This window comes from Cuculus canorus, chromosome 15 (assembly GCF_017976375.1).
Source record: "Cuculus canorus isolate bCucCan1 chromosome 15, bCucCan1.pri, whole genome shotgun sequence".
In the NCBI taxonomy this organism is placed as follows: domain Eukaryota; kingdom Metazoa; phylum Chordata; class Aves; order Cuculiformes; family Cuculidae; genus Cuculus; species Cuculus canorus.
In genome coordinates this window covers 7,872,101-7,886,001 of record NC_071415.1, presented here as the reverse complement: position 1 = coordinate 7,886,001, position 13,901 = coordinate 7,872,101, and the positions used below count along the sequence as shown (strand labels likewise).

Sequence of the window (13,901 nt, the reverse complement as noted above, 5' to 3'; positions counted from 1 at the left end):
CACGCTTCTTTTGATGCAGCCCAGGATGCAGTTGGCCTTCTGGGCTGCGAGTGCACGTTGCCGGCTCATGTGGAGCTTCTCATTGACCAGCACCCCCACGTCCTCCTCTGCAGGAGGTGCTCTCAATCACATCATCCCCTGTCCTGTACTGAAACCAGGGATTGCCCCGACCCAGGTGCACAACTTGGCCTTGTTGAACCTCATGATGTTCTCAGAGGCCCACTTCTCCAGCCTGTCCGGGTCCTTACCCAGCGCCTTCCCTGTGGATGAGGAGGGACTGGTACCCACCGCCTTCCCTCCCCGGCGCCGGAGCAGCGTTCCCATAGCTACAGCGCAGGGGAGGGGCGGGGTTAGGCGGGACCCTGTGGGCGTGGCCACAGTTGGAGCCGCGGGGGCGGGATCTGCGTGCGAGTGGGCGCGGCCACAAGGTGCCGTTGCCGGAAGGGGCGGGGCCTGGGTGGGTGCAGCTCGGCGCGCGGCCGGCAGGCGGCAGCAGAGCAACAGCCGTGGCTGCTCCCTGGGCGGCCTCATGCGCTACCTTCCTCTCTGCCTTCCTCCTCTCCGTCTCCTCTCCATTTCTCACCTTTTCCTCTTCTTCTTCTCCCTTTTTCTCTTCTTCTGCTCCCTTTATTCCTCCCTCCCTCCTTCCTCCCCTTCTCTTCTTCTTATCCCCTTCTCTTCTTCTTATCCCCTTCTCTTCTTCTTATCCCCTTCTCTTCTTCTTATCCCCTTCTCTTCTTCTTCTCCCCTTCTGTCTTTCCTATTTCCTTTTCTCTTTGCAAACCCATCCTTTTTCAGGCAAAGGAAAACCTAGGGCTGGAGCACCTCACGTCCAAGAACAGGCTGAGAGAGTTGGGGTTCTTCAGCCTGGAGAAGAGAAGGCTCTGGGGAGACCTGAGAGCAGCTTCTAGTGCGGAGAGGGCCTCCAGGAAAGCTGGGGAGGGGCTCTCGATCAGGGAGGGCACAGACAGGATGAGGGGAAAGGTTTTCAGCTGAAAGAGGGGAGATTGAGATGAGCTCTTAGGAAGAGACATTTTGCTATGAGGGTGGGGAGGCCCTGGCCCAGGTTGCCCAGAGCAGTGGTGGCTGCCCCATCCCTGGAGGTGTTCAAGGCCAGGTTGGATGGGGCTTGGAGCCTCTGATTCAGTGGGAGGTGTCCCTGCCCATGGCGGGGGGTGGAACTGGGTGGGCTTTGAGATCCCTTCCAAGTGAAACCGTTCTGTGATTCTATGATCAAACGCCCTGCAAAATGGCTTTGGTTAAAAAAATGAGAGCAAATGTATTAATGGGAAGTGAAAGCTCTCTGTTTTGAGAGTGCCTCCACTTACCTTCTCCATCGGATCTGTCTGCAAAAGTGCAGAACTCAAGTCTGCAGCGCTACAAAGGATTTCTTTCCATCTTACAGGATCTGTGCTGGGGTCTGGAGCAGCTGCAGCTTTGCCCCCGTGTTCAAGTCTGTGCCCGGAGCAGCAGCCAGGGGAACCTGTGGAGCTGCCCCTTCTAGTTAGCTCCGCAGCTCTTGGGTCTGTGGTGCCAATCATTCCTTTGTGTTCGGAGAGCGGCTCTGTTACAGCTCCTTTCACGCTGCACACTGAACATAATTGTTTAATGGGCGCACCCGAGACTGCAGCTTTGCATGCCACAATCACAGCCTGCTCGGTGGCTGCTCAAGCACTGGGATTTGCTGGTATTCCCAAGGATTCAAAATGCGTGGCTTTGTCTAATAACAGGGTGTCTGGACAAATAAATGGCACCTTCCTAATGCCTGTGGCATTGTGCCCTTGGCTCAGTGAGGTGTCCCCCTATTCTGTGCTGGGGCCAGGACTTGTGGCTCCATCAGCCAAAGGTGGTTTCCAAAATTCAGGAGGTTTCTAAGGGCCTTGTTAATGAGGGCACAAAACAATCTGCGTCTCATCTAGCGAAGCACTTAGATACGCACTCTTGGCAAGCACTTCTCTTCTTAGGCATCAATGGAGCTGCATGGGAACTGTGTAATCAGCATCCCCGGGCTCGGATCGAGAGCTCAGGGGTACGAGCGAGACCTGAGATGGATCAGCCTGGGATGGCTGTGACCGTGTGCTCTGTGCTTTGGGACATTAGGAGTTTTGCTGTGTATGAGGCAGAACCAGCTGCAGGTGACGTCCCTGGCTCAGTCGCGCTCCTCTGTGGGGCTGCTCTGGCTCTTAGTTCCTGGCAAAGACTGGCTTCGGCTGTGCTTGGCGTCCTGTGCAGCATCCTGGTAGGAGGCAGGATTTGGCTCCGAGCCTAATTGGCCAAGATGGGTTTGAGCAGCAGGAGGAATGCATTTGGATGTCCGGCAGTTCTGTACATTTGGACAGGCTGGAGTGAAAAGCAGTGATTCCACAAGTGGTGGAGCATGGCAGGGCATCGTCCAGCTTCCATTGGATGAGAGCAAATGTATATTCAGTCTGGGCTTTGATCGAGTGTTTTATTAGCAGGAAAAGACTGCTGAATAAAGTGGGAAATCATAGCAAATTAAAATGTCATCAAGCATTGAATATTTTTGCTTCGGTTATAGAAACGCTTCCTGATGCAGATTATTCTGAGCCTGTCGTATTAAGAGGCGTGAATGTTTGAGTTTGGGGAATGGAGGAGCAAGGGAATGTGAAGTCTGGGCTTGAAGACTGTTAAATGTCTTGCTCCTCTGAGATGGTGAGTTGGTGAGGTGGATGGAGGGCTCTGCTTATGCATCGCTCCTCTCCTGCGGCTGAGAGCTGCCCGGTCCTGCTGCTCTGCACAGGCGGGAGTTGCAGCCTGTCCCATGCCGGTGTGTCCTGTCGTGTGTCGGTGTGTCAGTGTGGCCCAGCGGGAAGCTCCATCGCTTCTCCCAGGAATGCAGTGCTCTACAGGAACTAAAGTGCAGCAGAAACATGCTAGGTTTGTTTGTAGGGGATATACGTGGGAGACAAGAGACCATCCGATGTGTTTAGGTGACTTTGACCCATCTGGGTGTGAAAGCAGAGCCTGCCCTGTCCTCACACAAAGGCCTGTGGTGCGTGGGGACGATGCTGGGTTCCCACCCTGCTGCTGCCACAGTGGCTCCTGAGAATGCAAGAGCCCTGGGAGGCCCTGTGTGTTAATATCCTGCACCGTGGGAAGGCGGCGCCGGCTGAGAGTTGCAGCCACAGCCCTGTTGCACCTGCAGCCAGCGTTGGCAGAGGCTGCCAGGAGCGGAGCCTTGCTATTTACCGCGCTGATGAAGTAAAACATTGACCAAAACTGAAACCAATTATGCTGTGATTAGATAAACGAGCTGGAAGTGCATTAATTAATAATCACCAGCCCAGGAAGATGCAGTCATAATGAGCCCTGTGCCTTTCCTATTGTATAACTATGCGCAAATATATTCTTCTGCACAGCATTAATTAAATGTTTTAATGCACGAGGGTGTTAATCTGAGCGCTGGGTGCTCTCTGGGATGCGGCTGCTCTCAGCCAGGGATGGTGTGTGCTGCTGGAGGAAGGAAGATGAGTGCTGCAGGTCAGCCCCAGTGCCTTCCCCTCTCCAAACTCCTGGCCAAGAGGTGGGAAAAAGGAGGTGCCGCTGGCCAAGGCTCTGGTGAGGTGATGGGGCTGGCTTGACGTGGTGGAGCTGTGACCTCTCCTTGTGCTTTCAGAAGGGTTTTTGTCTTTAGTGGGCAAGGAGAAGCAGAATTTTCTGCACTGGGTACGTTGTAGTGGCCTCGCTTACTCAGAGATGAAGGTAAAGGATTTGGCAGCCAGTGGGAGCTGTCTTTAAAAGCTGGATAAGAGTGGGTTTTGTTATAATCTTTCTTTTTAACATAAAAGTGAGCCCCCATCTGGCACTGCATATTTAGCAAAGAACTTTCTGGTCTTTATTTACCCAGCAGCTGAATTTTGCTGTCCTGAAGAAGCCTGGGTACCAGCCCCGAGCAGATCCACGGCCCCGGCGATGGGGCCCCAGTCCTTTCATATCGCTCTAGGTGAAACACAGTCCTGGGAGCAGGGAGTCAGAAACTGTCCTCTCATGCCACCCACCGCTTTTACCAGCCGTGGAGCTTGGCAGGACCACGGCTCACAGTGGTGGGGCTGGCAGGGAAGTGGCTTCTTGGTGGAGACCTGCAGGAGTCCTCCCCGTCACTGGGAGAGGGCCATGATGCGCTGCATCCCTCCCTGGCCCTGCAGCACTCGGCCACTCTGGAGCTGCCTAATCCACTTCTCCAGGGCAAAGCTCTCAGAGGAGCTGGAGGAAGGGCCTTGCCCTGCTCTCACAGCCGCTGGCAGCTCCTGGCTGTGACCTCCATGGCCAGAACAAGCTGCCTAGTTCCTCCTGCCTTGAGCATTCATATCACAAAACAGTGATAGTTTTCCCCATGTTTTCTCTTGGAGATGTGGGCGTCTGGAATAAGTGTCTCTTTCCTAAGCCTGTTCCTGCAGTTACAGCTGGCTGAGGAATTAAAAGACGTTGTCTGAATAATTTATTTGGAAGCTCTTGCAAATTTGGCAGAATAGTTATTCAAATATCATTCAGCCAGCTCTACCTGCCCTGGCCCTGTCAGGCGGAGTGGGTGACATCTCGTTCCTATGGCAGTGGAGTGGTGTCCCCAGGCCAGCTCTCCACCTCTATGTGGTGTCCCAGGCATAGGTGAAGCTCTTCCTGACAGAATTCCTCCCTGAACACCCTCTCCATTCCTCTCCCTGCAGAGCCTGGGCTGAGCTGCAGAGCTGTGGCTGCTGCTCTTGCTCTGCTGAGGCTCTCCAGGGCGCCGAGTCACAGGCAGTGTGTTCTGCAAACACATCTGGAGGGGGAGAAGTGGGAGGAACTGGTTCAAAATCAGGTTTATTTGGGTGCATGGGCCAGCCCTGGTGTGCAGCAGCGATGCTCCCCGCATGACCCACGCTGGGTGCTGTGGAGCCACAGCTGCGCCATGCACGTGCACCCACATGTCCGTCCGAGTGTGGGCGTACGCAGGCACCCGCTGTGCACGGAGGATGGGGACGCTGCCAGTGCCCCAGTCAGTCCCCAGATCCAGCAAAGTCCTGGGCTTGCCCATGCCTCGAAAATGGCCTCAAGTTGCACCAGGGGAGGTTTGCATTGGGTATTAGGAGACTTTTCTTCATTGACAGTGGTGAAGCCCTGGCAGAGGCTGCCCAGGGCAGTGAGGGAGTCCCCATCCCTGGAGGGGTTCAAAAGCCGTGAGAATGTGGCATTTGGGGACATGGTTTAGTTGGCACGGTGGGGTTGGGCTGACGGATTGACTGGATGAGCCAAGAGGTCTTTTCCAACCTTAATGATTCCATGATTCCTCCTCCGCCAGCACCAGGAGCCGTTGCTGGGCTGGGTAACCAGTGGGATTTAAGACTGGCTGCTTTAAATGGGATCGTAATATTCTTACTCATCACTATTAATAATGATGTTACTACTTCTTAATGATGCACAAAACTGTCAGAATATGACAGATATAAAACTCTTTAACATCAAATTTAATTGTCAAAGAAGTGCCATAAAGGCTTGGAGAGCAGCACATTTCTCCCGACATGAGGAATCACTACTGCACGTCTCAAGGCTTTTATTTTTCTTTCACATAATTGTTGATTTCTGCTTGAAAAGTCAGAAAGTTACTTAAGGTCAAGCAGAAACATTTTGGGTTTCTAAATGAATAGATAAAATTATTTCCATTAATGAAATTCTTAGGCCTGTGTGCTGAGAAAAATAGCATGAGGTAATCAAATCCCGTGCTTCAGGGCATGAACTGATTGACTCTGAGGGTCAGGAATTGTTTTTCCCTGTTCCTTAAAGTGAACAATGGGCTGATAAATGATGAAGGCCTGTTCATTTGTCTCCAGAGGTCATTACGCTGGCCGTTCAGGCAGTGAAACATCAAGCCAAGTTGATTCAGTGTGATGTGATTTTGCATCCTCTCTCTGTAGGGGAACGTTGTCCGCTTTGTGCTCCAAAAGCGAGCAGCTCCTCCCCACCCTTGGGTCAGTCCTGTTGGGTGCACAGTGGCTGTTGCCATCTGTCTCGGGGTGTGTGGAGCCCTGGGCATTTCTGTGTACCCTGGCACGGATGGAGAGTGGTGGTGACCAGCGTGGACGTGGCTGTTTGGTGTGGGACCTGCACTGGGGCTGGGGTGGTGCCATCCAGTGCCCATGACCCCCAGGCTGAGTGGTCCTGTGCAACAGTGGGCTGCCCACTTTTGGTGTGGAGGGATCTTCCCCCGAGGCTCTGACATCTCATAGAATCATTATGGGAGGGAAAGACTTCTAAGATCAAGTCCAACCATCAACATAACCCCACCATGACTACTAAACCATGTCCCCAGGTGCCACATCTACATGTTTTTTGAGCCCCTCCAGGGATGGAGACTCCGCCACTGTTCCATCCCCCTCGGCTGCAGATGGCCAGGGTCACTGAATATAAGTTGTCATAATAATTTTAAGCCAAGAAGGTAATAAAAAGCAGTAAAAACTCAGCAGTTTGAAGAGGGCTATTAAGCAGCCCTGGTTCAGCAGGGCTCTGGGAGCGTCACTCAGCACAGGGGATGCAGGCAGGGAGTCCTGGTCCCTGCACTTGGGTGAAGGTTGGAGCCTGTGGAAGAGCAGGAGATTTGTGTGCAGCTGTGAAGGTTGCAATGGACCTGTGGTTGAGGAGTTAGGGTTGGAGCTGTGCGAAGAGTATGGGGTGGGGGCATGTCTGAGGGCAGGAGTGCTGCACTCCCCATTCTGGGCCCTTCCCGCATCTGCAAGCAGGAAAGGCCATTCCTGCTGCTTATTCCTTATACCTGTGGAGACTGTGTTCCCTGCAGGCTCCTTCCCGGTCAGGTGAGAATTGGTATGAGGCTTTTCTCCAATGCATTCTATGTTTTATAATTCAAGAACATGGTGATACAGATTGCCTTTTTTTCCTGTCACAAAGGCACAGATAAAAGCTTATAACGGTGATGAGAAAATGCGTATTCTTCTCCTCTGATAAGGGATGGGGAAGAGGAAGGCATTCCGGCTGTCTCAGTGCAGTGCCTTGGCGGGGCCGTGGAAATTAAACTCATTACTTAAAGATTTCACCCAACCGATTGCAAGCCTGCCTGCTGGGATGGTGCATGGCTTTGCACAGAAGATTTGGACTGAGAGGAAGGCACAGAATAACTTTTGTGCATCCTCCCAAGGGCAGAGCTGGGACTGGTGCCCAAGCTGTAAAAAAGAAGGTGATTCATTCATGAGGTGGCACATGAGGAGAATTGTCAGGGCTTTATAGAAATGAAGTCCTGCAGTCACTGACCCCACCGCAGCCTCCCAGCAAGGAGATCTTGCCTGTCCTGGGCACCCTGACATCCACAATGAGGAATGACTTCATCACTGCCAGCCCCCAAAGCAGCATCACTGGCAGTGATGAGGTCATTCCTTCCCTTTCTGCCAGAGGTGGCTCTGGTTCCTGTGGCTGCTTCATCCCAGGAGTTGGAGAATACCTAGATTGGAACTGTAACCTGTTCCTGCCTCACAAGCCGCTGTCAAGGGTGTCCCGTTTGATAAATGAGCTAGTTTATAAACGCAGACTTGAATTTGGGCTGTGTTTTATCCCAAGGAGGCAGAAATTGGACAATGCTTCAGGAGGACAGCCGTAGATTGCAGATTTTGGAGCCTTAATGTGCTTTTCAAAGTTATCTTGCTCCTAGCTTCACATCAGGAACACCTTGCTGGTTATGTGGGAACTGAGTGGTTGGGTTTACTCTTCTAAAAAGTGTCTTCTCATGTCCTGCAACACTGCACCTGCAGCTCATCAGGATTGGGATGTGTGGGGTGAAGCTGCGCTCCGGTGAACCTCACAGCGGAGCTGCTGGTGTGATCCCACAAGATTTCAAGCAGCACCGAGTTCCCTGTTCCTGACACAACGTGACCCTCCGTGCCCAACCGCTGAGGTTGGGTCCTGGGGAGGTGACAGCAGGCTGTGCCGAGGGGCTGCCAGCGGGCACCGTGCCAGCAGCCGAGGAAGGGCTGGGGGCTCTGTAACCACAGAGCTTGGGCAGGAAGGAAGCCCCTGCTGCTGCTTACAGGGTGGGAGAGCCTGCAAGAGCACCCGAGGGAGCTGTGTCTGCTGGCTGCAGCGCAGGGGAGGGGAGTTTTGGCTCTGGACTTCCTTGCAAGCAGCTTTTACCCTAGTTACCACTGTGCTCCATTGTGTCCCATCAGACTTTTTCATCTCTGATATCTTTGCTTGGGCTGGAGGGAAGATAAGGCTCTTCTCCCAGAAGACAGACCCATTTTGACTTAAGCTGGGGAAAGAGACTTAGATCAGCCTGATTAATTTGTCAAGGCTGCAAACCAATTACAAGTAGTCAAGGTCACCTGCAGGTTTGCTCTCTCCTCTTCTGCTCCTTGTTCTGCTCCTGCTCCCCCAGGAGATGATCTGGCTCCCGGAGCTGGGGTGCTCCCTACAGGCATCCCCCCTTCCATCCACTCTGGTCCCTCCAGGCTATGGCAGCTGAGCCCTAGGGGACCCAAAGGGAGAGCTCGGCACTGGATCCACCCACTGTCCTGATGCTTTCTGGTGCCTGCTCTCCCCTGTTCACGGCTGTTGCGTTGCTGCTTCCCCTCTCTGTGGGAAGCACAGTCCCCATGCTCCCACCTTGCCCGAAAGAAAGGTCATGGAATCATGGAATCATGGAATGGTTTGGGTTGGAAGGGACCTCAAAGCCCATCCAGTCTCAACCCCTGCTATGGGCAGGGACACCTCCCACTGGATCAGGGGCTCCGAGCCCCATCCAACCTGGCCTGGAACACCCTCAGGGATGGGGCAGCCACCACTGCTCTGGGCAACCTGGGCCAGGGCCTCCCTATCCTCACAGCAAAACGTTTCTTCCTAAGATCTCATCTAAGATGTGAATCAATGTGATTCTGCATACCAATGTGCAAGAGGAAACAAAGCAGCTTTAAACTGTTTAAAACTGAGAGCAAACAACAAATCATCGTGTCGGAAAGTGGAAATCCTCTCCTGAGCGGATCCTTCAGCCTTGCTGTCTCTTGAAGCTGGATTTGCATTGATAACTCTGTGTTGGTCCTCATGACATATCTGTGTTTGCATGTTTTCAGTATTTAATCGCTATTTTCACACTGATTTGCACATGAGGCAGTTGCCTATTGTTGAGTGTTTTTGTAGTCTGACTACTGAACTGAATCCTTTTCTCCTCCCCAGTAAGAGATGCTAAAAACCTAGTTCCTATGGACCCCAATGGCTTGTCAGATCCCTACGTGAAGCTTAAACTAATCCCTGACCCCAAAAATGAAAGCAAACAGAAGACCAAAACTATCAAGTGCTCCCTGAATCCTGAGTGGAACGAGACATTTAAATTGTAAGTACAAGAAAAATGTTTAAACTTGTGAACTAATTTTTCTCACCCCTAAGAATTAACGGGGTTGTATTTGCTCTGGTTTAATTATTCAGAGACATTAAGCTGATTCAGCTGAGAAATAATTAGTTTCGGTCCTGTAAGAGTGACTCAGAAATGCTCAAAGCTCTGCCCTGACCCTGGATCAAAGCCGGACGTTTCAGGGCAGGAACTCTGCTTTCTGTGTTTGAAATGGATGTGGTTGGGAAATGAAATATTAGAGTCCTGAACAGTTCATTGAGGAGCATCCCTTCAATTTGCATTGTGGAGTGTGGAGAGCACGGTGGGGTACTGACAGCCTCCAAAATAAAGCCATCCTTTATCTCTTCCAGCCAACTGAAAGAGGCAGACAAAGACAGGCGGTTGTCTGTGGAGATCTGGGACTGGGATCTGACCAGCAGGAATGATTTCATGGGCTCCTTGTCCTTCGGGATTTCTGAGCTGCAGAAGTCAGGGGTCGATGGATGGTAAGAGTTGCGATTGTTTTAAAAAGGCTATGGGCAAAAAAAGCAGTGCTGATCCTTTGTACGCAATGGGAGATGGGGCAGCCCGTCATGCTTCGCCAGTGTCCTCTGTCCAAGGACCACCAGCTGGTTTGGCTCCACCACTCAGACTGGTGAGAATCACTGGTGCTGGGGTGGCTGTGGGGTGTCCCATGGGATGGCCAGAGGTGGCTATGGGGTGTCCCACAGGATGGCCAGAAGTGCCAGGACATGATGTGAGTGCCCTGTCTGGGCTGGCCTTGTGTCACCTCTGCTGTGTCCTCCTGCATCTTGCTGGGTTGCTCGAGGAGCCCAGCTTTTCTTCCCACGGGTACACGCAGACACGAGGCTGCTCTGCCTGCTGTTCATGGCCAGGAGACCAGTGCTCCGCATAGGCTTTAGGAGGAGAGAGCATTACCTGCCGGGACAGCAAGTGTTTCCTGGCATTTACTGGTCAGCTGCTCCTGATTCCTGTGCTGAGGAGGCTCCACGGCTGCACAAGGTGTGCAGGAGAGCAGGACTGTGTGCGGGTGGAGGGAAATGCGCTTTGCACTGCGCTGTGTGCTAGGGGCAGCCGCTTTTTAACACACAGAGCAGCAGGAGCAGTGCTGAGGGTACAGCTCAGGACAAGCAAGAATGCGACCCGAGTGTGTAATTGCTATCGCTCATTACCACGTGAAAGCTGAGCACACTGGGTCTGTAACACCCGTGCTGAACAGGCCTCTCCATTTCCATTTTATCTCCCCCAGCAGGACACATTCCGCCTTATTTCCCTATTTTTCCGCAGATGCCTGAGCACTGTTACCTCTCTGTATGCAGTGCAATAATTGAAAATAGATATTATATGTCTTTTGGCAACCAAAGCCTGCATGCTCTTAATTTGTATTCCATGAATTGAGCAAACCCCCCCAGACTCTGTCTTTTCCACTGTGGAAGCTGCGTGTGTCTCCCTTGGAGCAGGGAACAGAGAGGAAGAATCATAGAATTTGGTTTGAAAAGACTCTTGAGATCATTGAGTCCAACTATACCTGTCCACCTCCAAAGCAGATCTCTGGAGGAATTAGCAGCCGGGCTGTCCTGCCTGCCCAGTGCTTGGTCGTTCGTCTCCTGCGCAGGGATGTGGGCAGGAGGGCTGGCAGCACGCGGGGCACTCACCGCACAGCCAGACTGTGGGGCAGAGCTGGGGCTGCTCCCCACCGCCATCCTGCCCAGTGGGAGCCCACAGGCAACGTGTGCCATCTCGCAGGGAAAACTGGCCCATGCAGGCAGTGCTGGCAGTGTTATCACAGAATCACAGAATCACAAGGTTGGAAAGGACCCATTGGATCATCGAGTCCAACCATTCCTTACACTCCCTAAACCATGTCCCTCAGCACTTCATCCACCCGTTCCTTAAACACCTCCAGGGAAGGCGGGTTATCACACGGGTACGGCTGGGCTCAACCCAGGAGCCTCATTTGTCACCCATCAGCCTCTGGCTGACACAGCTTCTCTTCTGGAAAACAGAGGGAAACTGTCCTTTCCCCCCAAATCCAGTCACGGTCCTACCAGCACATGGTCCTGCCTCCCCGCGGTCCTCTCTGCCATCCTGACCTGCCGTTCTCACTGTGTCCCTCCAGGTTTAAGCTGCTCAGCCAGGAGGAGGGGGAGTATTTCAACGTCCCGGTGCCTCCGGAAGGAGAAGAAGGAAATGAGGAACTGAGGCAGAAATTTGAGGTGAATTAATATTTATTAGCAAACATTTCATCCACATTGTTCGGTCGATGTCTTCCTGTTAGGGTATCATAATTCACAATTTGTGTTGCCAAAATGAGTATCGCGTAGCTAAATAAGGAGGTAATTAATTTAATTTCTTTCCAACACTTTCTTCCAATTAAAGAGGGACGAAGATCCTGAAATGTCCCAGGATAACCCCGTGTAACTGTGCTCGTGATGCAGCTCAAGCTGTCTGTCGGTGCAGGGGTCCTGCCCTCCTCTGAGGTGCCATGTAATGGGATTTATTTGTTTTTTTTCTGTCATGCTGCTGATTATGAATTAATATAATTAAGATAAATTAAGATATTAGTATAATTGGATTTGGAGCTAATCTCAGAAAGCAACCCTTCCTTAGCCGCTGGATTTTGTGGCAGCCTCCGTACCCTGCCTCGTGCCCTGAGGCTGGGCTGGCTTTGGAAGAGGGTGACAGCTGGGTGAGCCGGTGCCTGGTATTGGCAATCCCTAACGGCGCTGGGCGCTGAGGTGGTGCCAGCGAAAAGCTGCTGGGGCTGCTGGAGGTGTAAGCAATACGTAGGGGCCAGAGGATTTGCCTTCAATAACCAAAGTGCTCCGTCCTTCCCGTGGTAGGGAGCGCTGCGCCCAGCCCCACTCGGGGGCAGCTGGGTGAACCAAGAGTGGAGTCTGTGCTAACAGAACCGTGGGCTAATTGATCTGGCCAAGTGACAGCAACGCTGAGATGAGCGACAGTGCTGTGTCTGAAGAGAGGAGAACGCCAGCAGAGCACTCAGAGGGAGGCAACGGGGGCTTGGTGTGGCTGCCAGCTCCGCTCCATGCAGCTGGAAGGGCAGAACAGACACTTGGGGAAAGCAATGGTGGTGCCTCTGAAAAGCAAAGACATAAAAGCCATAGGCTTTTCTGAGTGACTGTGGCGATGGATTTCAGGGTGGCTGAGAGTCTTCAGGGAGCCTCGTCGCACTGGGGCTTCCCCGAGGAGCTGGTCCGGCTGAGCTGCTGTCAGAGAGTACCAGGGCTTTGTGCTCTGGGATCTGCACGGAGGGGAACTGAAGCTGCTGAGATTTCCATGCCGGCCTCTGAAAGACTTCAGTGATGCTTGGGTCCAACTCCCCAAGGGCTTCAAGGAGAAATGTCTATTTGCTGCTCAATTAGCCATAGGAGATCTTGCCGGAATGATTGATCCGGACATTATGGAACTAATAGCTCTTTGCGTTTTTCAGTGCAGCTAACATCTTCCCAGAACCCTGTGAATGACTGTGGTACATCTGGAGACTTCCATGAGCCATACACAAAATAACAGAGCTGCCCTTCTGGCTGTCAGCGTGAACTCCGTAATTGTAGCACGGGACTGGAGAGTTGGTTCTTTTTTCTCCTTTCTTTTTTTCAATCTCTCATTTATCTCATTTATATATAACTTTCCTGAACAGCCAAGAAAATGAGACAGTTCTAATACAACAGCTGGCGTACAATCAGTGGCTGTCAGCTCTATAAAGAACTAACTACCTGCTTTTATTGCATTTCTCGATGTTCCAGTGGTGTTAAAAGGGTGCATATGTTGGAAGTCGGATGATGAATTGCCTACAGCTTAGAAAATAATTGTCCGGAGGTGTCATTCCACTCCGCCAGACTGCATCTGTACCCTCACCTTGCTGTGCATCCTCCTTTCTGAGCAAGTGGCTGTTATGATGGATAAAATCCCTGGCCAGCTGAGTGATGGCTTGTGGGGCGAGGACTGCACTGGAGCTGGGCTGGGATGCAGCAGCCAGAGGGCTGTCACGGCATTTCAGATGATAAGGACTAAAAAGAACCCTCCAGTCGCTCTGCATTAGCGCTGCTTGATCCTGCCTGTTCCTGGGCGGCGCAGATCAACAGGACAAAGTTAAGACGTGTAGGATAGGTTTATATTTTGAGTGGACGTCACCTTGCGAAAGCCCCCAGCTGAAAGGACCAGGCGTCAGCCTGGTGATGCAGAAGACAGGGGGGTGCTCGCAGAGCTGCCGCCTGGAGCTGTGCCCCTTTCTGGCAGCCTGCGGGGCCGTGCTTGGCCAAGGTCCTGCTGCTGCGCTTCCCACAACCTTCTGTCTGCAGTGGGCACGTCCTGAGACGTCCAAGAGAGCGTCCGGAGACAAAAGCACAGCGTGAAGCCTTGCGCTGCATCGCCTGCCAATTCTGCTCGGTCTTTATCAGCCGCTTGCTGGGACAGCTTGATAGATGTGAACGTCAGCTGCTATTGCATAAATTCAGATGTAGTAAATTAACTGTGACAAATGGAGCTGGATAACGAAGGTCAAGTGCTTATTTTAAAGAATTTTGCGAGCAATATT

At 52.3% G+C, this 13,901-nt stretch overlaps 1 protein-coding gene across 2 annotated transcripts in view; it reads left to right on the top strand.

Moving 5' to 3' along the window:
• Positions 1-13,901, top strand: part of PRKCB (protein kinase C beta) — a 128,241-nt gene that overhangs the window by 71,871 nt on the left and 42,469 nt on the right. For both annotated transcript variants that reach the window (XM_054080432.1, XM_054080431.1), the window contains exons 6-8: positions 9,172-9,328; positions 9,697-9,831; positions 11,466-11,562. In XM_054080432.1, the coding sequence (XP_053936407.1) occupies positions 9,172-9,328; positions 9,697-9,831; positions 11,466-11,562 (389 nt within the window). The remainder of the gene's footprint in view (positions 1-9,171; positions 9,329-9,696; positions 9,832-11,465; positions 11,563-13,901) is intronic.